Here is a 23,744-nt window from a genome sequence, read left to right as displayed (position 1 = left end):
GATTAAATGCATGTTTTAATTAGTAATTTAGACTAATTAATAATTAACCTTTATCTTTCAAATAAAGGAAGATTGCTCTGATGATTGTTACGTGAATTGCTTAATTACTTTACTTCACTCTGAAGAGAAGTGCTTGCATAGAGATCCTAATTAGATGTTGCCATCTCCCTTCATGAACATTAATTGTTCGGTGTAAGTGGGTTTTCAAGTTATGCGAATGGTATTGTTGATTGTCGGAAGGCACATATGGCAGCCAAAGGCTCCCCCCAATAAGTTGGAATAGATTTTGGGGACAGTTATAGTTCAGTCCTCGAACCCTAGACTATTCGTTTTGTTGGAACAAATGGTTCATATTCTTTTTGGCATAGAGAGTAACACTAAAATATCAGTATACGTCCGTACAATTAGAATTTTCTTAGAAGTATTTTATAATGTAACCTTAAATCATATACTGAAATATAACTGCACTCATGTACATGCATGTAGATACATTGTCGAATCACGTAAATTTGTGTCTTGATTTTCTTTTCTTTTTTCTCTCTCTTTTCAATTTCATATTATTGATCATCATTTTTGTGTACGACAACAACACGGCTTGTGTGATCGTTGGCTATTTCCCGTTGTAGATGGTATATGCGTCAAGTACGTGGACATTCCGAATGCATTTTCACAAGAATTTATCTATGAATGAGTTTATATGGCTCAACTTCAAGGTTTTGTTTATTCTCAATTTCCGGATCATATCTATATATAATCTACAAAAAGTAATTTATAGCCTAAAACAGGCTTTTTGAGCCTAGTTCGTAAGGCTAAGAAGTAAGCAAATTAACACCACCTTGATCGAAATTGGTTTTCTCTGAAGCTGATTCTTCTCTGTTTATCGATCCTCAATAACAATAAGCAGTTGATTTCTTTGTTACAATAAGAAAGGGTTAATCAAATTTAATTAATATTTTAATAATTCGCAAGAGATACAATTAGGACGGTCACTACAAAAAAACGACGCGTAGTGTCAATGTTGACGTCGGTTTGTACTCAACAACGTCGAGTAAACATTGACGTCGATCGGTTAAATCAAACAACGTCAACATTACACTAGTCCGTGTTACGTAATTTAATTTGCATAGTTAGACATGATATTGGTCGCTAGCTGTCTTTATTATTGCCGTTCATTGACCATTTTATATTCCAAGCTAGCTTATCTTGAACGATGGTTTTTCAATTCGCTTGACAATTGTGCCGGACATGATCTCACGAGAGGTAGAGCTAGAAGACACTGAATTTGATTTGGCTTCTTTACGTATCGATCTTCCTGTAATTGTAATTATGACTTGAGAATTTTGTACTACTCTTCGGTTCCGTGAGAAAGAACGGTTGCATGTTAAATCTTATTTTTCTCTTTGTCACACTCATTTTAACTGGTTTGAAGTATCGTGTTTTAAATGATTTTCGCTTCATTTTTTCAAATAACTGATGTCATGATGTCAATTGATATAATATAAGTATGATAACTAGGAGAAAAGTAGCATTAATCCAAATTATAATACTAGGGATGCAATCATACAAACAAAATATAAGGTGTGATTGATAAATTTTTTTGCAGTGAATTTTTTTCAATAATAATAAAAGGTTATTGATGTGATATAAAAATGAAATAGATAATTAGGATTCTCAATTTTAAAGAAATTCTCAAATTACATAATTTTAGCCGTTTCTAGGCATTGAATTGCTTGGAAAATGTCACATATTAAAAATGTGGAGTTTTATAGTTGTTTTCATCACGTTATTGCTCTTTATGTTGTAAAAAAGTTTTAAGCAAAAAATTATATATATTTTTATCTTATGAAGAAGAAACATCTCAGTACGTAAAAGTGAAAATGAAGGCTTTTGGGAGGAAAATTATTTCTGGTTGCCTCGATAACATGTCACATTTTTAATTGGTGACATTTTACAAGCGTTTCGATGCCTAAAAACGACCTAAATTATATAATTTGAAAATTTACAATTTTTTTTGAAATTATAAGAAATCCTGATCTGGTTTCAATTATTTTGTAAACAGAATTTCCAAGTTAAATAATAGATGGATTCGTTTCAATATGATATATCTCAAAGCAAAAGAAGATACGAATCCTTTAATTTGTAGGACCAGCCACCGGTTCATTGCATGCATGCGTTGTAAATCAATGTGGGGTCAGTAGTCATGAAATAGGTCTATTTATAGATTGGGACATTTTTGTAAGATACCATGAATCTGCGTATTTATCAGCAAAAACGTACAGAAGGAGAGAAGATCGAAAATGGAAGAAGTGGATCATAATTAAGCCTCATGCAGTTTGTGTTCCAGCTCCGTTTCAAAGCCACATCAAGGCCATGCTTAAATTTTCAAAGCTTCTCCACCACAAAGGCTTTATCGTAACTTTTGTCAACACTGAATTCAACCACCGACGTTTTCTGAAATCTAGAGGTCTCAACTCCTTGGATGGCTTTCCTGACTTCCGATTCGTAACCATTCCTGACAGCGTCCCTTCTTCGGATCCAGGCCCGGCTCTACCCTTAGGCGACTTAGGCGGTCGCCTAAGGCCCCGAGGGAAGAGAAGGCCCCATAATAAAATTTATATTAGTATTTTTTTTAAAAAAAAAAAAAAAAATTGCAATGAGGAGAGGGAGAGGAAAAAAAAAAAAGGCCCATTTTTTTGCAATCAGGAGAGGGAGAGGAAAAAAAAAGCCCAATTACAATTCACAAACGATTTCGTCAAATAATAATAATAATCTAAAAATAAAAGTGTTTTATTTCTCCACTGGAAATACCGACAGTCAAAACCCATAAACATGATTTTCCCAAAAAGAAAAGTGATATAACTCTCTACAAACTCTACAACTCCCGCATAGAAAAAATCAACCAGTAGAATTCAAGAACACAAACATATTTTAACAAACAAACAAATCAACGTCTCTCTAACAGATGACCAAAATAACTCTATTCTCCGACAGTCAGAAAGTACCCGCTTGACCACAGCCAATTCTCGCGTCGGCCTCTTTGCCTCCCCTTTCAAAAATCTCTCGCACCGTCGTAAGCCTTCATTTTTGTAAGAGGAAGAAAGAAGACGAACAGAAAGATAAGAAGAAGAGAATAGCAAGTGGTCCTTTGGGTTTGAGTTTGAATGTACGAGTAGTAGCATCGAGCAGTGCAAAGAGCCAAAGACGTGTGTGAAGTGAAGTGAAGTGAAGGGGACGACTGAAGTGATGGAAAGTGGACAAAGTTGACGGAAGAAGGATCTGGAGGCTAAAAGACATTTTTTTTTAATTTTATTTTATTTTTTTCAGTATCATACGTAAGAGCCACAATTTATTTTTTATTTTTTTATAAAATAGTATTATATTATTTTTGCCAATAAAATTTAAATTAACAAATTACTATTAAGGACGTAATTACATAAAAAGCCCTGCTATTACTCGCAAACAATGCATTTTACATTTTTTTTTTTTATAAAATAGTATTATGTTTAATGTTAGATTATCTTGTTATGAAATAATGCTCTTTTTGATAAATCAGGTTCAATTATTCTCTTGTATAAAATTTTTATTTATAAATGTTAGCTAAAAATATGCATTGGATATGAAAAATGTTAAAAATAAAAAAAATTAATTGAATCTAAAAAAAAATTTCTAACGAATTTATTACTATCAATATGATAAAGTTATATCTCAAAAGTAAAAAAAATAAATAAATAAATAAATTTTATATATAAATGAAATATAAAAATTAAAAAAATAATAATATTACATGTAAAATGCCTCATCTAAAATTGTCGTCTAATGCCTCACAATATATCGAGCCGGCCCTGTTCGGATCCCAAAGCCAGCCAGGACGTCCCCTCTCTTTGCGATTCCGTTATGAAGAACTTCTTGGCTCCTTTTTCAGACTTGCTCGCGAAACTCAACACTGCAAACAACCCTCCGGTGACTTGCATTGTCTCCGATGGTTTCATGCCGTTCAGTACTGTTACCGCAGCTCAAGAAATCGGAATCCCTATTGCAATGCTCTTCACGGTCTCTGCTAGCAGCTTAGTGAGTTTTGTGCATTTCCCTCTTCTCAGGGACAAAGGCTTTACGCCACTAAAAGGTGTAATTAACTTGCAAATATATATATATATATATATATATATATTTGTTAAATTCAGCTTTCTTCAAAAAATCTGAGGTGCCATAGCCACGTCGATCCAGGAGTATAAAGTTGGGAGTCATGATGGCCGGATAGGCGTTGTCAAAATCCCAGCGTATTGTTCATATCCTTCCAACAAAATTCAATTCATTTGTCAGTTGTCAGTCATGGGTGACGTCAAACTACAAAAAAGACACGGCTTTAGTTTGACAAGGAAGGTTTCCCGTCTACGTACAAGGCGGCCCCTACCGTTCTACAAAGATACGTATGCTTTGTAGGACCAGCCGCCGATCAGTAGTGCATGTGTTCTAAATCTATAAGGTAACTGAGCGGACAATTGTCATGAAATAGGTCTATTTATAGATTGGCTCATTTTGGCAGATACCATGAATCTGCATATTTAATTATTTATCAGCGCACACCTACAGTCTACAGAAAGAGAGATCGAAGGAAATGGAAGGAGCTGATCATAAGCCTCATGCAGTTTGTGTTCCAGCTCCGTTTCAAAGCCACATAAAGGCTATGCTTAAATTTTCAAAGCTTCTGCACCACAAAGGCTTTCTCATAACCTTTGTAAGCACTGAATTTAACCACCGACGTTTTTTGAAATCTAGAGGTCCCAACTCCTTAGACAGCTTTCCTGATTTTCGATTCGTAACCATTCCCGATGGCCTCCCTCCATCGGATCCCGATGCCACCCAGGACCTCCCTTCCCTTTGCGATTCCACTATGAAGAACTTCTTGGCTCCTTTTTCCGACTTGCTCGCGAAACTCAACACTGCAACTAACCCTCCAGTCACTTGCATTGTCTCAGATGGTTTCATGCCGTTCACTGTCACCGCAGCTCAAGAACTCGGAATCCCTATTGCAATGTTCTTCACTGTCTCTGCTTGCAGCTTAATGAGTTTTATGCATTTCCCTGTTCTCAGGGACAAAGGCTTTACGCCACTAAAAGGTGTAACTAACTTGCAAAAAAAAAAAAAAATTCTTGTTTAATTGCAAATTTTCAAACTAAAAAACATGATTTCTTTTTTCGCAGATGAGAGCTATCTAACAAATGGATATCTGGACACAGTTATAGACTGGATTCCAGGTATGGGAGACATTCGACTGAGGGATCTTCCAAGCTTTCTTCGAACCACAGATTCAAATGATGTTTTCTTCAAATATGCCAGTGAACCAGTAGAGATAGCTCCCAGAGCTTCAGCAATCGTTATTCACACATTTGATGTGTTAGAGCAACAAGTTTTGGATGCTTTCTCCCGCATGTTTCCTCGTGTATATGCCATTGGCCCTCTTCAACTACTGCTCAATCACTCACACAATGATCATGACCCTCTGAAATCAATTGAGTATAATTTATTGAAAGAAGAAACAGAGTGCCTCCATTGGCTTAACTCCAAGCCACCCAACTCAGTAGTGTATGTGAATTTTGGCAGCTTCATTGTCATAACACCACAGCAGCTGGCTGAGTTTGGATGGGGACTTGCAAATAGCAAGCATCCATTTTTGTGGATAATTAGGCCTGATTTAGTAGTTGGTGAATCGGCGATTTTGCCACCGGAGATCGTAGTAGAAACAAAAGAAAGGGGTCTAATAGCTGGTTGGTGCCCTCAAGAGGAAGTTCTGAACCACCCCTCAATTGGAGGGTTCTTGACACACTGCGGGTGGAATTCAACCGTTGAAAGTTTGACCGCAGGAGTGCCGATGCTTTGCTGGCCATTCTTTGCGGATCAGCAAACAAACTGTAAGTATACTTGCAATGATTGGGGCATTGGCATGGAGATTGATAATGGTGTCAAGAGAGAGGAAGTGGAGAAGATTGTGAGAGAGTTGATGGAGGGAGAAAGAGGTGAGAAAATGAAGAAAAGGGTCATGGAGTGGAAGAAATTGGCTGAGGAGTCCACTGCTCCACATGGTTCTTCATCCATCAACCTAAACAATTTGGTGAACCAAGTGCTTTTATCAAAAGGCTACATGCATGTTTAAGAAGGAAGTGAAAGTACAATAATAAAGTGTGCATATATGGTGATATTTTATATGTTGTCATTTTAATTTGTTCAATTTGTTTGCTTTGATAAACTACAAGTACGTTGGAACTGTTAATAGTTAATACTATATTTCCAACCATATTGAAGTTTTATTATCAAATGGAGTATTTCATAATATGACAAATAATGCATTAACATCCAAGATAAACAGGAATAAATTGTAAGGGGCAAAAAAAAAAAAAAATAGAAAAAAAGAATGAGAACTTCACTTATAACTCTTGAACTTCCACTCATTTTGAAAGAATGTACCTAAACTTTAAAAAGTTTCAATTTAGGGTATCTATTTTCGAGAAAGTTTCAATCCCATTCATCTGTTAGAATTTTTTATTAAATCCTATCAAAATTTTTGAAATACCACTGTGTTTATTTTTTTAAAACAAAATTATAAAAATATTCAAATATTTGAGCATTGGTATTTTTGCAAATTCTGTTAAATTCTAGCTAACACCTAAATCTTAGAATATATTTTTTTTTTTCTAAAAAAAAAATATGGGTATTTTGAGAATTTTGACAAGATGTAATGGAAAATTCTAATGGAGGACTGAGATTAAAACTTTCGAAAAAATTGATACCATAAATTGAAACGTTTTAAAATTTAGGTACATTCTTTCAAAATGGGTGAATGTTCAGGAATTATAAGTGAAGTTCTCCCAAAAAAGACAGAAAAGAAAACTGGGAAAATTAATAAGGCAAATTCTTTAATTGTGTTTACGAAAATTCTCATGATTCTATGTTCTCCATTTGGAATTAATTGCATCTTTATTTAAAACCTGAAAACAATAAAATAACACAAAATAAAATAAATAACAATGCTAAGGAATTAACATATATAAGTTAAAGGGCCTGAATGTACAACATTTGACGCTTATCAGGTGCCGTCTCCTGATCATGATCTAAACACGCCAGAGAAGGTAACTAGGTAGTTTTCTGTCCATCACCGTTTGCCGGACGACTAGATAGGTCATCCGCACGCAACCACAATCCCCACCCTTCTGACCCCCATTGTGACTGGTTTTCCTCATGATAGGGTCGTGACAACCTTTTGAACCAGGAATAATTTTACCGCATCTGAAGCAAAACCTCGGCAGTTTCTTGTATTTAAACGAGACCCAGCATGATTTTCCTGAAATAATCAAAGACCTTCCTCGTTCAAGAGGCTGGTATAGGTTGATCTCCACTCTAACCTGGAGATAGCGTCTCCATCCCACATCGTCCTCCACCACGGCTACATCTTCCACTTCCGAAAGTTCCCAATTTGGTTTCCTACTGGTCGGTTCATGCAACCTAGTGGTATATCATGAATTTGGATCCAAATGGGAGAGGAGGAAAAATCCAACTGAGATGGTGGAATCTGTCCATCGAAATCATTAAGGATTAGAAGGGTTCGATCATATGTATTGGGACGTTCGGCCAAGACCTTATGTTTATCACTCTCTTCTGAGAACTTGAATAGCCATAGATTCTCTTGAATCTCATTGAAAACCACTCTTCCCCCTGGTCTCCAGATCCGCAAAAGGATAGCTTTGAAGGCCTCATTGGTAAGCTTTTTTAGCACTCCCAGGCTACCCACCAAACACTAGGATCCTTTGTCTCGGAGATCCTGAATTGTCTCATCTGCAATTTGAATTCCTCTTGTTCCCCCTCAAACAAAGGTAATCCTCCCAAAACATTCTTATTACCGTCTGTCATAATCCCGCCCAACAGCACAGATATATGATAAAGGAATAGGACACAATCAACACTCCTATCCTAGCGGCCGGAATAATAGTGGTAGAATATTCTCCCTTAACGACAATGTCCGCCTCCTTGACTATGTTTAAGGGATCCGGCTTGTGTACATGCTGTAAAAATAATAAAGGGCTGAGATTTGATCAAACATTTTTTAAACAAAATGCTGCTGTCTCATTCAAGGACAACGTTTAAAGCAAATGTTTGTCATCGACGTCATTTAAGGAAAGACTTATGCAGGCTATGCCGTATGCGTCTCAACCCTTTCTTCCTTTCCAGATCTTAATTTTCCAAATCAGTCCCACAGATACTCTCAGGCAATGTAAACCACACCATGTACGAGGTCAAAGCCTGCTTTAGAAACTGCACCGACATCCAAAAAAAGCTCAAGAATCTCGATCTCTTTCAAAAAAGATCGAAAACTGTTGAGACCAAATACGACTTGATGGTGGCTAAGGATGGAAACACGAGTTGTCCTTCAATCTTTTGGCCGTTCTTGTTCACAACCCACACAGAGTAGCAGTTCATCGTCCCCCTCCCCGTACTCCTTAAACGGCGTCAATCACAAATGCTTGCTCCAGATGTTGTCATTGAAAAGAGAGAACGTTTGGTTTAAAAAACGTTGGATCAAATCTCAGCCCTTTATTATTTTTATAGCATGTGTGCTATAGTTTTTACTACTGCACACAAGCCGGATCCATGTTTGAGATCCCTAACCTAAGCCTAATAAGACAAAAAGGTTTAACTGGAAATAAGGACCTTAATTGTGCATGTGAACTTTGACATTCCAAAATACATTACATCTAACGGTAAATGACACATTGTTATGTCATCACCTAATTTAACCAAGTCTTGGGATTAGCTCAAAGGACGATATTCCAAGATCTTTCTCACTGCATACCAAGGTTTAATGCTACCGTCCTTCCCAATGTAGAATTCTCAAGCATTATTATAATCATAAAAAAAGTTCTCTCTTCTCTCACATAAATAATGATAACTAAAAGTATAAAGAAATAGTATTTAATTGATATAGGGAAATTTAAAGGGAAGGTATTGTGTAACGCCCCGCTTTTACAAAAACCGTAAGTGAAAATTTTCGAATTTCCACGAGACATTACTAACTTATCAGAGGTAATTATTGGCAACGGAATAAATGTAATATGAATTGGGAATAGGTTGACACCTCAGAGCTACTACTGAAATACCTCAAAATATATATATATAATGAGCCAGTCAGCATAATTATACAGACAGTAATACCAATCATGCCACACAGGGCTAGATAATTATACAAGCCAAAAATCTATATATAACCGGAGAATTATAAATATTGTCTTAAGTTAGGCTAATGGACTATAACAGGGTAGTCCCAAAATATAGGCTATCCAGCCTTACAAAACTGAACTAGGAACCATCTATGAGTCGGGATAGTCCTGATAATCCTCTTCTTCTTCATAGCCTGAACCATTACAAGTACCATACAAAGAGAAGAAAACAACATAAACACTAAAGTGAGTCCGCTGTTTCCAATAATAATATGAGTGCTGATTTATTTAATTAATGCAACACAATGCAATGGCCATATAATCACATGTATATACAAAATATAATCCATGATTGCGAGTCATAGACATAAAATGAACATAAACGTAATCATAAAGCAATGACAGTTTTAAGGGTATAGTTTTAAGTATTTCTCTTTTTCCACTACTCTGTTGGCCTTGGCACGGTTAGCGTGTTATTTGAAACCTTGGTTTCCTCACTTAACTTTTAAATATAATCTTTGGGAGCCTTGGCTCCTGGAAACCTTGGTTTCCCTGGTGACATTGGTACACCAGTTTTTGTATTTATTATTCTTTTCAGGTATCTCCTCATTCACTGAGAACCTTGGAACTCATGTGAAGCCTCGCATACCCACCGTGGATCTTGATCCAACAGCTTGTTATTAGACAAGTTATTAGAAATAATAAAATATGCAAAACCACATGCGCAAACAAGTAAATAAAGCAGTAAACATAATATTATAAGAAAATCAACCAGCTTCGTCCTCAGTAAGTATAGAGATACTTACTAGTTTCTGCTCCAAATATTTTCCTTTACAACTGCATAACAATCATTATATGATGATAGCGAATTAATAAAGTATTCTTATGAAATCATTATTACTACCATATTTCTTCCTAGAAATCACAACGGCTACCGAATTAAACATGATCTCTTATTTATCTATTTTAATGCTTACGCACAAACTCTTGTACTACTAGAATTATCCATCACATAACATACTTTAAAAATAAGAATACATTGTCATATAATCAAGCACACATATGATTTTACTCTTCTTTAATTCACACATCCTTATAACACACCTAAATATTGCTCACATCTTTTCTCTTAATATATATATATATATATATATATATATATATATATATATATATATATATATATATATCAAAACCTCAACATATTTACTCTCACACTTACATTTCTTGATCCATTTTTAAAACACAATTTATCCATTCTAAATTACTAATCTCATATAGTAAATACTCATCCATATGCTTACACATATACTCACATGTAAGCTAGCCAACTTTTCATATAACATGCATAATTAAAAGTAAGAGCAAGTCGTGATTTCAAATAACAATAGAACTACTTGATCTAGGGGAAGTTTAAGGGAGAAAATACTCACCCAAAGTTCCCCAATAACTTAAAGAGTGAAGGAGAGTTGCTGTCCAAGAGAGTTCCACTTGCAAAGCTTGGTTTCTTGGTCTCAAAACAAAGGAGGTTTCCACTCACACTCTACCACTGATTTTGTGGGAGAATGAGGGTGATTTTGGAGGTTAATTGGGCTTGCTAGGTGCTGGAAAGTGAGGTAAAAATGGAGGATTTTCGTGCTACTTCTGCAGCACTATAGAGAGAGAGAGTTTTGGCTAGAGTTTTGTTTCTTCTTCATGAAAATCAACTCCCCATGCAACCTAAATATAACACTCTTGAAGGGCTGAGATTTATCCAACAAATCATCATCTCAATGGCCGGATTTGAGCCAACCAACACCTCAAATCTATAGCTCAAATCTCATAGGTGACTATTCCATATCTTAGTCCATGATTACATGATATCTAAGGAAATCTAGTTGGGCTTCAACCAAAATGGGCTAACTAGGCTAACTAAATATGGGCATGATCGTTTGGCATCAAGTACCACGTGTGGGTCCTAAATCATTAGGTGGAAAAATCAATTTTCGCAATTGGCGGAAACTGCACTGCACTGGGCGAAGTCGCTCGATCGAAAATAAAGTCGCTCGATCGACATCGACCTATAATCGCTCGATCAACCAGGAAGTCGCTCGATCGACTTCACTTTACTGATCCAACTCTCTACATGCATAACTATATAACTCAATTAGACTAAGAGCAATTCTTAAGTCTTATATTTATGCACATATTTTGATAACTTAAGCGGGTTGTCTTTCCCGGGTATTAAATATTGTGGGGGTGTTTTTTGATAAAAAAGAAAAAAGAAAAATGTAGTTTTGTTCCCTATATTTAGAAAAAATAGTTGAGAAGCTACTGTGAATGCTCTTAAAGAATAGAAAATTTTAATTAAGGTGTTTGTTGTGGGTGACTTTTTATATTTTTCTTAAATTTAAAAAATAGAACTACTTATAAAGAAGTTGAATGCTCTTAAAGAAGATGGAAGAGAACAGCTTGCACAGACACATAATTTCTCTTCGTGAGAATTAATCTCATTTTACGTTTTTTCTCGAAAAAATTATAATTCACCTCTCCAAACATCAGTCATTCTACGGATAGCCCTCTAAACTACCAACGCTTGGACCTTGACTCCCCAATCTATAAAAGAGTTTCAAAAATGCCCAATTTGACAAAAAAAAAAAATGCTTATAATACCTCAGTTACAAGTATTTTTGAATTATCATGTCCTTTCCGTGTCAGTGAAATTCAGCTTTCTTTGAAAAATCTTAGGTGGCATAGCCACTTCCAGAAGTATAAAGTTGGGAGTCATGATGGGCCGGATAGGTGTTATCAAAATCTTAATGTATTGTTCATGAGACATACATGATTCCTACACAACAGTTGTACAAGAGACATTAGCCATTATTCATATCCTTCCAACAAAATTCATGCCCTTATTTGTCAGTTGTCAGTCATGGGTGACGTCAAACTACAAAAAAGAAATGGCTTTAGTTTGACAGGAAGGGCACCATCTACGAAAGGTTGCTACTTACAAGGCGGCCCCTACAGTCCATTGAAGTACTGGTCTTGTCGCCACCAGATGGCGACGGCCACCGTGTGGTGTCTCTTCATAGTGGGCTCTGACAAATCAGGTGATCCTGTAATACTATAAAAATAATAAATTAAAATAAAATGCAATCATCTGTCAAAAACAACTTTTATAAAAACCCAACTCTGATCCCACTAAAACGTTCAAATTGTCATTTCTTCGAATGTTTGAAGAGTGCCCCGAACATTAAATCATGTCCGAAAAACCCTTTAACCATCTCAATTAGTCAATCTTATATATTCCTCACGCCTATAAATAGTAAGCTATGATTAATCTTATCATTGGTTAATTAAGTAATGATTAACAAACCAAGCTACAGACAAAAAAAAAAAGAAAAAAAGATACGTATCCGTTGACCCTTGGAGCTAGCTATTGAATGCAATAGAGAAAGGAATCGTCTAGGGATGTAATCGAGTCGAGCCGAGTCGAGTTTAAAGATTTCAAGACTGACTCATTTATGAGTTGAGCCTAAATAGTCGAGCTCAAATTCGAGCCGAGCTATAAATTGCATGTTCAAGCTCGGCTCGTTTAAAACTCGGGCGAGTTCGAGTTCGTTGGAAATGACATTCGAGCCGAGCCGAGCCGGGCCGGGTTACTCGACAAGCTCGGCTCAACTAGAGCTCAATGTAGACTATTAAATTTTTCAATAGGTGATCAAAGCAGAATTCAAGCCTAAGTTTATGAACAACCTCTATGCATTTATTAATAGTATAAATATATAATATGTAACTATATAAGGCATATTATAAAATATAGTACATAACTATAGTTTATAAGTAACAAATTAACAATATGTTATTATATATAACTAGAGAGTATAAACTATGATATATGTATAATGTGAACAAATAGTAAGTCTAATATATTCTATATAACCAAGTAACTATAATATAAGTATAATATATAACTATTGTTAACCATGTGTGATGTGATATATGTGTTTATTTTATATATATATATATATATGTTAACTATTTAATATTGTTATATTGTTATATACTAACTATTAATAACTTAATATGTTAATTTAACATACTAAGTTTTGTTATCAAAGTATTATAATTAATATGTAATACTATATATATTATACTATATTTACTATTTTTACTAATATATATGTAAGATATGAACGAGCTAACGAGTCGGACTAACGAGCTGGGTGAGCTATCCGGTTGAGCTTTAAACGAGCTGAGCTCACGAGCCCCTATCGAATTTTATCGAGCGAGTCGGGTATGTATCACTTACTAATTGAGCGGGTTTCTACAGTAACGATCGAGTTTCTACAGTATCGAGTTCGAGTTCAAGTTCGGATCGGACTAAACCGAGCGGGTATCGAGCGAATTGTCGCACGAACTAGTTTATTTACGTCCTTAAAATCGTCTACCCTTTAAGATGTTCAGCACAATTTATCTCATTTGACCATCGTAATTAAGGAGATATATATATATATATATACGTGCGTAGTTCCATTTAGTAGCAACCAAAAGCGGTCCAAAGGCACCAAAAAAAAAAAGAAAAAGAAAAGAAAAAGAAAGGTGCATAGGGACCCCACAATAATGGCACGCTCCTTCATTCTATTAAGGAGAAAAAACCACAGAACGTGCCCCGTGTCAGACATTCACGTGATTTTTGATCTTTTTCTGAGAAATACTGAAGCAAATCTCACCTCGTGATTTCCCAAATCTATGATGCAACTGTGCGGTCTATTTATAGATTGGCTCATTATGAAAGATACCATAAATCTGCATATTTATCAGCGCACGTCGTACACGTACAGATCGAAAGAGAGAAGGAATGGAAGTAGCTGATCATAAGCCTCATGCAGTTTGTGTTCCAGCTCCGTTTCAAAGCCACATAAAGGCTATGCTTAAATTTTCAAAGCTTCTGCACCACAAAGGCTTTCTCATAACCTTTGTCAGCACTGAATTTAACCACCGACGTTTTTTGAAATCTAGAGGTCCCAACTCCTTAGACAGCTTTCCTGATTTCCGATTCGTAACCATTCCCGACGGCCTCCCTCCATCGGATCCCGATGCCACCCAGGACCTCCCTTCCCTTTGCAATTCCATTATGAAGAACTTCTTGGCTCCTTTTTCCGACTTGCTCACGAAACTCAACACTGCAACCAACCCTCCAGTCACTTGCATTGTCTCAGATGGTTTCATGCCGTTCACTGTCACCGCAGCTCAAGAACTCGGAATCCCTATTGCAATGCTCTTCACTATCTCTGCTTCCAGCTTAATGAGTTTTATGCATTTCCCTCTTCTCAAGGACAAAGGCTTTACGCCACTAAAAGGTACGGTGTAACTAACTTGCAAAAAAAAGTTCTTGTTTAATTGCCAATATTCAAACTAAAAAACATGATTTCTTTTTTTTACAGATGAGAGCTATCTAACAAATGGATATCTGGACACAGTTATAGACTGGATTCCAGGTATGGGAGACATTCGACTAAGGGATCTTCCAAGCTTTCTTCGAACCACAGATTCAAATGATGTTTTCTTCAAATATGTCAGTGAACCAGCAGAGATAGCTCCCAAAGCTTCAGCAATCGTTATTCACACATTTGATGCGTTAGAGCAACAAGTTTTGGATGCTTTCTCCCTCATGTTTCCTCGTGTATACGCCATTGGCCCTCTCCAACTACTGCTCAATCACTCACATAATGATCATGACCCTCTGAAATCAATTGAGTATAATTTATTGAAAGAAGAAACAGAGTGCCTCCATTGGCTTAACTCCAAGCCACCCAACTCAGTAGTGTATGTGAATTTTGGCAGCTTAATTGTCATGACACCACAGCAGCTGGCTGAGTTTGGATGGGGACTTGCAAATAGCAAGCATCCATTTTTGTGGATAATTAGGCCTGATTTAGTAGTTGGTGAATCGGCGATTTTGCCACCGGAGATCGAAGTAGAAACAAAAGAAAGGGGTCTAATAGCTGGTTGGTGCCCCCAAGAGGAAGTTCTGAACCACCCCTCAATTGGAGGGTTCTTGACTCACTGCGGGTGGAATTCAACCGTTGAAAGTTTGACGGCAGGAGTGCCGATGCTTTGCTGGCCATTCTCTTCGGATCAACAAACAAACTGTAAGTATATTTGCGATGATTGGGGCATTGGCATGGAGATTGATAACGGTGTTAAGAGAGAGGAAGTGGAGAAGATTGTGAAAGAGTTGATGGAGGGAGAAAAAGGAGAGAAAATGAAGAAAAGGGTCATGGAGTGGAAGAAATTGGCTGAGGAGGCCACTGCTCCACATGGTTCTTCATCCATCAACCTAAACAATTTGGTGAACCAAGTGCTTTTATCAAAAGGCTACATGCATGTTTAAGAAGGAAGTGAAAGTACAATAATAAAGTGTGCATATATGGTGATATTTTATATGTTGTCATTTTAATTTGTTCAATTTGTTTGTTTTGATCAACTACAAGTTGGAACTGTTTATAGTTATTACTATATTTCCAACCTATTGTAGTTTTATTATCAAATGGAGTACTTCATAATATGACAAATAATGCATTAACATCCGAGACAAACAGGAATAAATTGGAAAGCGATAAGAAAAAAGGGAGAACTTCACTTATAATTCTTGAACTTTCACTCATTTTGAAAGAATATACTTAAACTTTAAAACGTCTCAATTTCAGGTATCTATTTTTCATAAAGTTTCAATCTCATTCCTTCGTTAGAATTTTTCGTTAAATCCTATCAAAATTTTCAAAATACCGTCATATTTATTTTTTTTAAAAAAAAATTATAAAAGTTTTTAAAGATTCAGGCATAGGTATTTTTGCAAATTTCGTTAAATTCTAACTAACACCTAAATCCTATCAATTTTTTTTTTTATTTTTTTTTTCTAAAAAATAAGAGGAGTATTTTGAAAATTTTGACAAAATGTAACGGGAAATTCGAACGGATGACTGAGATTAAAACTTTCTGAAAAATGGATACATTAAATTGAGACATTTTAAAGTTTAGGTACATTTTTTCAAAATGAGTGAATGTTCAGGAATGATAAGTGAAGTTCTCCAAAAAAAAAAAAAAAAAAAAAAAAAAGAAAAAAAAAAAAATGGGAAAATTAATAAGGCAAATTCTTTTATTGTGTTTACGAAAATTTTCATGATTTTGTGTTGTCCGTTTGGATCAAAGCAGAAAACAAAATTAAAGAAAACTTTCAACATACCCTAATATATATACACGTACAATTCAATCATAATATACTAGCGAGTTCTCATCGGTTATCCATTTGGTGTTAGGTTGGTTAACAAGCACATTCTTTTTATCAATATTTTTCGTTCGTTAATTTTAACATTTTTCTCTTTAATTCTCTTGTATTATATAGACTTTCTTTTACAAAGTTGAAAATCTTAATTATTATTATTATTTTGTAAAAATTACCTTTTACCCCTTGAAATATTCACCATTTGGCGAATTGGCCCCCAATATACAAAATTTGGTGGATGACCCCCTGAACTTGTCAAGTTTAGCCTTCTGTCTACTTAATCCATAACTGTGAACGGAAAAGCATGAGACTCTTTAAAGGCCAAAGTTTCAAAATTGTCCTGAGTGTTCAAAACAGTGAGTTTGGCCAAGACGCACCCCCCAAAAGGCCAAAAAAAAAAAAAAAAACCAAAAAAGGGTTTGGGTTTTGGGGGTGGTCTCCGGGGGTGGACGAGCCACTCTCAAGGCCTTTGGGGGTGGTCCGGCCACCCCTCAAAACCCAAACCTTTTTTTTTTTTTTTTTTGTGTGTGTTTTTGGTTTTTAGGCCTTTTGGGGGTGGCTGGACCACCCCCAAGGGCCTGGGGGTGGTTTCGACCACCCCCCAAAACCCTAACATTTTTTTGTTTTATTGTTTTTTGGTCATTTAGGGGTGGACGGACTACCTCCAAAGCCGATTAGGGTGGTTCGCCCACCCCAGATTGGCCAAGGGGGTGGCAGCCGCCCCCTTGGCCAATAATGGGGTGGCCAGCCACCCCCTTGGGCAACGCCGGCCACCCCTTTTGTTTTTTTAGGTTTTATATATTTTTAGTTTTTAATTATTATTATTTTTAAATTTATTAAAAGTTTTGCAAATTTTTTTAAGTGGAAAGAACAGTACCGTTTTCTACAAAACGGTACCATTTTCCACTACAGCATGCATGCGGTAATTTTAAACTACTGCATGCATGCAAGCCGAATCTTATTATTATTATTAAGAAGAATTTGTTCTTAATTTTTTTTTTTCTAATTAGATTTTGTTCTTAAGCAGTACGAAGTCATCTTCCTGTTAGCAATTGTCTAGACGAGGTATCTTTGTAGGTCCCGCCTTTGTTGGGTAAAAAAAAAAAAAGGGCCTTGTGTCCTACATTAGGTAAGGAGCGGAAGATGGAATTTGGATTCTGAAACTAACTGAAGAAGAGTCGGTCCTTTTATAAGCGGAGAGTAAAATTGTATTTTCACATTTTATTTGACATTTTGTCATCCACTTATAAATAAAGATCGGCTTCTCTTCGGCCAGTTGGTTTCAACAAGAGAGAATTCGTTTCCTGGAAGAAGAATATAATGCATTCTTAAAACACTAGCAACAGCTTCCTTTTGATTTTTTATAAATTTAGAAAATAAAATTACGTTTTGCTTTCCTATCAAAATGCACACTACAATCGTTTTCCTTTAACATTCTCTCATCTTTTTCTACACTATTAAAATATTATTTCTTTACAAAATACAAATTCCCTACCTATTCTCACATGAGATGAATATATAGGTAAGCTATGTATTAGGTAGCACTGTAGTATTTTCGATGTTTAGGTAAGCTGCTGGTGACTTTTTGCATTTTTTTTTTCTTTTTTTTTTAAAAAAATCCTATATTTGAGGAATGAAAGAGATCTACCAAAAAAAAAAAGGCACAATTTGGGTCTTTTTAAAAAAGTCCTCATACCAAAAAGGACTAAAACTCACGTCCCATAATTAAAAACAAAAGACCCATATTTTCTTCACGTCGTTTTGTCATCTTCCGGTAAGCAATTTGCTTGGATGTTCGATATCTTTGTGAGTCCCACCTACCATGTCCGGATTCCCTGATGACCAATCTCTTTTGACAGGAAGCTAGGCCCTGTCCGATTCCCTGATGACCAGTCTCTTTTGACTGGAAGGCCCTGTCCTGTCCATGTGAAGGGCATGCCTTTGCATGTCCTTACTAGTGACATATGCAAGGGGGGGGGGGGGGGGGGGGGGGGGGGGGGGGGGGGTAATCGACCTTGTCTCACAGGGTAACTGGTCGGGAAGGAGGGACCATACATGTATATGGCATGGTCTCAATACAACCAAATGCATTATTGAATACCCCAACCGGAATTTTGATCAAGGAAAAACAAGCACATATTAACTGTTAGCCCACCGGCTCGGACTCGGTGATCAAATTTGGCATCCTTAATTTCAATCACCTGCCAAATGCCAATTGTAAAGAGTATTAATAAAGTGGGTCTAAATGAAAGGGTGTCAATGTTTTAATTGAAATGATGCCTTTGAACTTTGAAGGGAGGTAATCTTTCATGACAAGCTACGAAAAGTGTTGATGTTGATTCCGGCCGGTGACGTAGACACTGCAGTAGGTGGGTATGACCGGCTGACCTGCAAATATAAAGAACGCACTGTGGGTTTCCCCAGTGGTCCTCCTCCGACGCCCAAGTTAGATGAGGAATTTTAGAGAGAGAGAGAGTGAGTTCATAACTTGTATCCAAAAAACCCAAAAAAACTTAATACCTGGATTTTGCTATTTATAGGCAGCTGCCCTCAAGGTTAGGTAGGAATATCCCGGTTTTTAGGGAACAGTGACTCCCTGTGTGTAAACAGGTCCTAAGTACACTCTTGACAGCGATAGACAGGTAGGCTCTTTAATGACGAAGCATGGGACTCCAGGAAATCCCAGATCTTCGGGGATTCAGCCACCTAACCACTCTCCTTTATCAATATTGTCATTATTACCACTTGTCGGTTAACGGAGCACCCGACACCTCCTGCTCGGACAGCACCGGTCGGGGCCTCACCATCCCGGGAAGGAGGCTTCATTGGTAGCGATGCATCCGACACCTCCCGCTCGGTCGGAACCCTCCCCTCTCGGGAAGGTTATTTTATCAACAAAAAGGTTGGTCTCTTAAGAAAATAGTATTAATATGCAAAAGACCTTATCTCTTCTTATTCACTTCTTTTTTTTTTTTTTTTGTCTTATTAAAAAAGACAGGAGGGAGGCGATCAATTGTAGCAACTTTACTTGGACGTTACAATCGTAACACCTACCCTTTGGGAATTGCTCAGGAGGGGACTGGACAGCAAAGAACAGGTGCTCCCTCCAGACCAATTGAGCCATAGCCTGACTCAGTCTCACCAGGACATCAGTAGAACTCAAGATGGCTAACACTAATTAGGAATGAATGATTCACGTTGCAATTCAAATTTACTCCCTAATACTTGCTTAACCTCATGAAAATTTCTTTAAGACTACTTAACTACTAGTACCGCTGATAGTTTGTTAACGACTAAAGAATACTCTTTTTGAGTCTTTCTCTCTAGAAGGACCAGATGTTTTCTTCGCTTCACTTTTTCCGCTTTAAATTTCTTCATCAACAAGAATTATGGATCCCATGAGTCAAGATAAATATATTATCTTTGATCCGTTTATGACTATTGAATCTTTACATCGTGGTGTACCTAGAGCAGATGAGGCAATTTGATTCTTGTTTGAAGATGCCTATTGTATTTTATTCTCAAATTCTTCAATTAAATGGGAAGATTATTGAAGTGATTTTTTTTTTTTTTTCAATGCACAAGGGCTAATTTGTAATTTTTCCACAGTTAGGGGTTTTTAAGTAATTTTTATTTTATAGAGGTCAATCCGTAATTTTGTATTTAAAGTGGACCTGTTTGCAACAATTATACATGCATATTTTGGCCATTTAAAAGGGAAATTGAATCCAATTTGAGGCCAATTTCATTGTTTAAAGACCGGACCATATGGAAAATCATATAATTGTTTATATGCTATGATAAAAGGTAATTAATTTATGCTTAATGACAAGCCAAAGCATATTATGCATGGAAAGCATATATATATAGCTTATTAGATTTTATTAATTTTAATTTTAATGGTGACGAGCCAAAGCATCCCATAATTTTAAAATTAGGAAAAATACTCCAGTTGTCCCTAAAGTATGATCTCGCTTACTAAGATTCAAAGTGATCAATTTATTCTTTATGGTTGAAATCATTATCGAATAAATTTCAAATTTTAACGTTGCTACCATGTCTTATCCAATTAAAAGAACACATGTGCCCGGCCATATCATCTAATCAGCTAGCATACATCATACACATGTCACATTAGACTGCCATGTCACCCCAAAACTTAAAAATTTGGCCAAATCAACTCCATCCCTAAGTTGTTTTCTCTGACTTGCATTGTCTCCGATGGTTTCATGCCGTTCACTGTTACCGCAGCTCAAGAAATCGGAATCCCTATTGCAATGCTCTTCACGGTCTCTGCTTGCTGCTTAATGAGTTGTGTGCATTTCCCTCTTCTCAGGGACAAAGGCTTTACGCCACTAAAAGGTGTAATTAACTTGCAAATATATATATATTCTTGTTTAATTGCAAATTTTCAAACTAAGAACTTGATTTCTTTTTTGCAGATGAGAGCTATCTAACAAATGGATATTTGGACACAGTTATAGACTGGATTCCAGGTATGGGAGACATTCTACTGAGGGATCTTCCAACCTTTCTTCGAACCACAGATCCAAATGATATTATGTTCAAATATGTCATTGAATCAGTAGAGAGAGCTCCCAGAGCTTCAGCAATCGTAATTCACACATTTGACGCGTTAGAGCAACAAGTTTTGGATGCTCTCTCCCCCATGTTTCCTCGTGTATATGCCATTGGTCCTCTCCAACTACTCCACAATCACTCACACAACGATCAGGACCCTCTGAAATCAGTTGGGTATAATTTATGGATAGAAGAAACAGAGTGCCTCCATTGGCTTAACTCCAAGCCACCTAACTCAGTATTGTACGTGAATTTTGGCAGCATAATTGTCATGACACCACAGCAGCTCAGTGAGTTTGGTTGGGGACTTGCAAATAGCAAGCACCCTTTCTTGTGGATAATTAGGCCTGATTTAGTAGTTGGTGAATCGACGGTCTTGCCGCCGGAGTTCATAGTAGAAACAAAAGAAAGGGGTCTAATAGCTAGTTGGTGCCCTCAAGAGGAAGTTCTGAACCACCCCTATATTGGAGGGTTCTTGACTCACTGTGGGTGGAATTCAATCGTTGAAAGTTTGACTGCAGGAGTGCCGATGCTTTGCTGGCCATTCTTTGCAGATCAACAAACAAACTGTAAGTATACTTGCGATAATTGGGACATTGGCATGGAGATTGATAATGGTGCCAATAGAGAGGAAGTGGAGAAGATTGTGAGAGAGTTGATGGAGGGAGACAAGGGTAAGAAAATGAAGAATAAGGCCATGGAGTGGAAGTATTTGGCTGAGGAGGCCACTGAAACGCGTGGATCTTCATCCATCAACCTAAACAATTTGGTGGATGAAGTGCTCTTATCAAAAGCCTAGATGTTTTAGAAGAAAGTGATTCTAATAAATAAATGAGTAATTTTAAGTACTTAACACCGCTCTTACTCCTATTTGATTGAGTTGACGTGGTAATGCTTATCAATCTTCTTCTTTCTTTCTTTCTTTTTTTTTAAAAAAATAAAATAAAATAAAATAAAGGCTAATCCAATATATATATATATAATCACAAGCAATTAATTTGGTTGAGCTATATAAATATAAAAAGCTTAAGTAGACATTTTTATTACTTAATAATAAATTTAAAAATGAATTATTTTAGAAATTTGATTACATGCCTGAAATTTTCAACAAATATAAATTGTCAGAAAAAGTATTGCCTTTTTGCACTATTTTAGGCAGTTTTTTTCGTTGTAAGCACTTGATTTGAATTGTCGAACGGTTTGAAAAAGAAAATTTTGGTTGACTCAATTTCGCAGATAGCAAATCTGAAATCATGCACCGTGGAACTGCCGAATTGATATATTCTTGAACTTTGTAAAAGTCAAATCAAAACGTTGTTTAGGTTTTTCCCCTTCCCTTTTCCCCTTATGTTTGCTTAGAAAAGCAAAGAAAAAAAAAAATAGGTTTTTTAATTTTTATATATGCATGTGTTGGCGCTAATCAAACTAATAATATATATATAAAAGCAACACGTAACTGAGCAACTCAACTCAACACACTAACTAAAACGGCTAAAGTTTAAAATTCAGAAGTCCTCAAAGGGTAGCTCAATCGGCTAGGGACCACGCCTCATTTTGTTACTTTAAAGAATCTACACGCACCTCACAAGCCACTGCCTTTTTGCTCAAATAAACGCAACGTTTGTATCTACTTAAACACAACGTTTTGATAAAAGACTTGGAAGTGTCCCGTTGTCGTCATCGTCGTCTTCCTTGGTCTTGACTCTTAATCCCTAAATCTCTGAAACTTCTAAACACATAAACAGTAAAATGTGAAACAAGTAAAACACAGAAACTTAATCCTTGACCTCCTGAAAAATTTTGCTAGTAAGGCATACGGGATACTTCTACCATGGGTAAAAAGAAAAATTGAGGGCCGGGAGGGCATTTGACCTCTCTCGACCCCCCTCCCTCCGCTTTTGTCTGGAGGGAATGATTTAAATTCTCACTAGAAATATATGCAAGCCATCATGTATTTTTCGGTTGATATTATTGATTATTGATAGTTGATATAAAATTCTCTTCAAAAACTTACTTAAGTATCGGAGTGGACCAGCTTGCACTCCCAACAAGTTACTCCTTTGCTAATATTCATTTTTTTACAAAAATAAAAAATAAAAGACTTTCTAAAAGCTTATGCGGCCGTACCAAAAACTGTCTTTTAACAAAATTGATTTATGTTGTTACAATTGATTCTTCTCTATTTATCCTCTACAACTCTACAAGGACAGTCACTACAAACAAAAACCTTTATTTCACGTCGTTTTTTCTTCTCACTTAATACCAACACGACGCCGTAATGTCAACATTACCCTAGTGTTATGTAGTTTGCATAAAAAAACTCTCCAGGGAATGGGCCCCACTCCAATGTGTCTTGTGAGAGTGGATGTGTTGTGCATGGGGAGTGCAGGAATCACTCCCCTATCACAAGAGGTGCTAGAAGATACTGAATTTGTTTTGGCATCTTTGATCGATGCCTCTTTTTTTTATCTTTATGTAATTGCAATTATATGATTTAAGAATTTTGTACTATTTTGTTTCGCGAAAAAAAGCAACGTGTTTTAAATAATTTTTTTATGTATATATTTTAAAAATAATTAATATTACGTTAACGGGCATAAAGTAAATATGATAATTAGAAGAAAAGAGGCACAATCATACAAACAAAATATAAGGTGTATTTGATAAATCCTTTTGAGGTGAATTTTTTT

General features: G+C 36.2%; 3 protein-coding genes across 4 annotated transcripts; all 3 read left to right on the top strand.

The window, feature by feature from the left end:
• The first annotated feature begins 3,852 nt into the window (after positions 1–3,852).
• Positions 3,853–6,313, top strand: LOC133873632 (7-deoxyloganetin glucosyltransferase-like). Of its 2 annotated transcripts, none has more exons than XM_062311361.1 (2): positions 3,853–4,123; positions 5,202–6,313. In XM_062311361.1, the coding sequence occupies exons 1-2, from the start codon at positions 3,895–3,897 to the stop codon at positions 6,149–6,151; spliced, it is 1,179 nt and encodes a 392-aa protein (XP_062167345.1). In that variant the 5' UTR covers positions 3,853–3,894; the 3' UTR covers positions 6,152–6,313. The 2 variants fall into 2 exon arrangements, with proteins under 2 accessions (XP_062167345.1, XP_062167344.1); XM_062311360.1 differs by lacking the exon at positions 3,853–4,123 and adding an exon at positions 4,543–5,117.
• A 7,568-nt stretch (positions 6,314–13,881) lies between these two features.
• On the top strand, positions 13,882–15,720 carry LOC133873528 (7-deoxyloganetin glucosyltransferase-like). Its single transcript, XM_062311241.1, has 2 exons — positions 13,882–14,548; positions 14,633–15,720. Exons 1-2 carry the CDS (start codon positions 14,047–14,049, stop codon positions 15,580–15,582), a joined length of 1,452 nt encoding a protein of 483 aa, XP_062167225.1. The 5' UTR covers positions 13,882–14,046; the 3' UTR covers positions 15,583–15,720.
• A 4,958-nt stretch (positions 15,721–20,678) lies between these two features.
• On the top strand, positions 20,679–21,853 carry LOC133873359 ((R)-mandelonitrile beta-glucosyltransferase-like). Its single transcript, XM_062311076.1, has 2 exons — positions 20,679–20,835; positions 20,916–21,853. Exons 1-2 carry the CDS (start codon positions 20,703–20,705, stop codon positions 21,851–21,853), a joined length of 1,071 nt encoding a protein of 356 aa, XP_062167060.1. The 5' UTR covers positions 20,679–20,702.
• Positions 21,854–23,744: the final 1,891 nt, after the last annotated feature.

Source organism: Alnus glutinosa, chromosome 7 (genome assembly GCF_958979055.1).
Source record: "Alnus glutinosa chromosome 7, dhAlnGlut1.1, whole genome shotgun sequence".
Classification (NCBI taxonomy): Eukaryota; Viridiplantae; Streptophyta; class Magnoliopsida; order Fagales; family Betulaceae; genus Alnus; species Alnus glutinosa.
The sequence above is the reverse complement of the archived record's forward strand: the minus strand, read 5'-3'. Positions and strand labels throughout refer to the sequence as shown.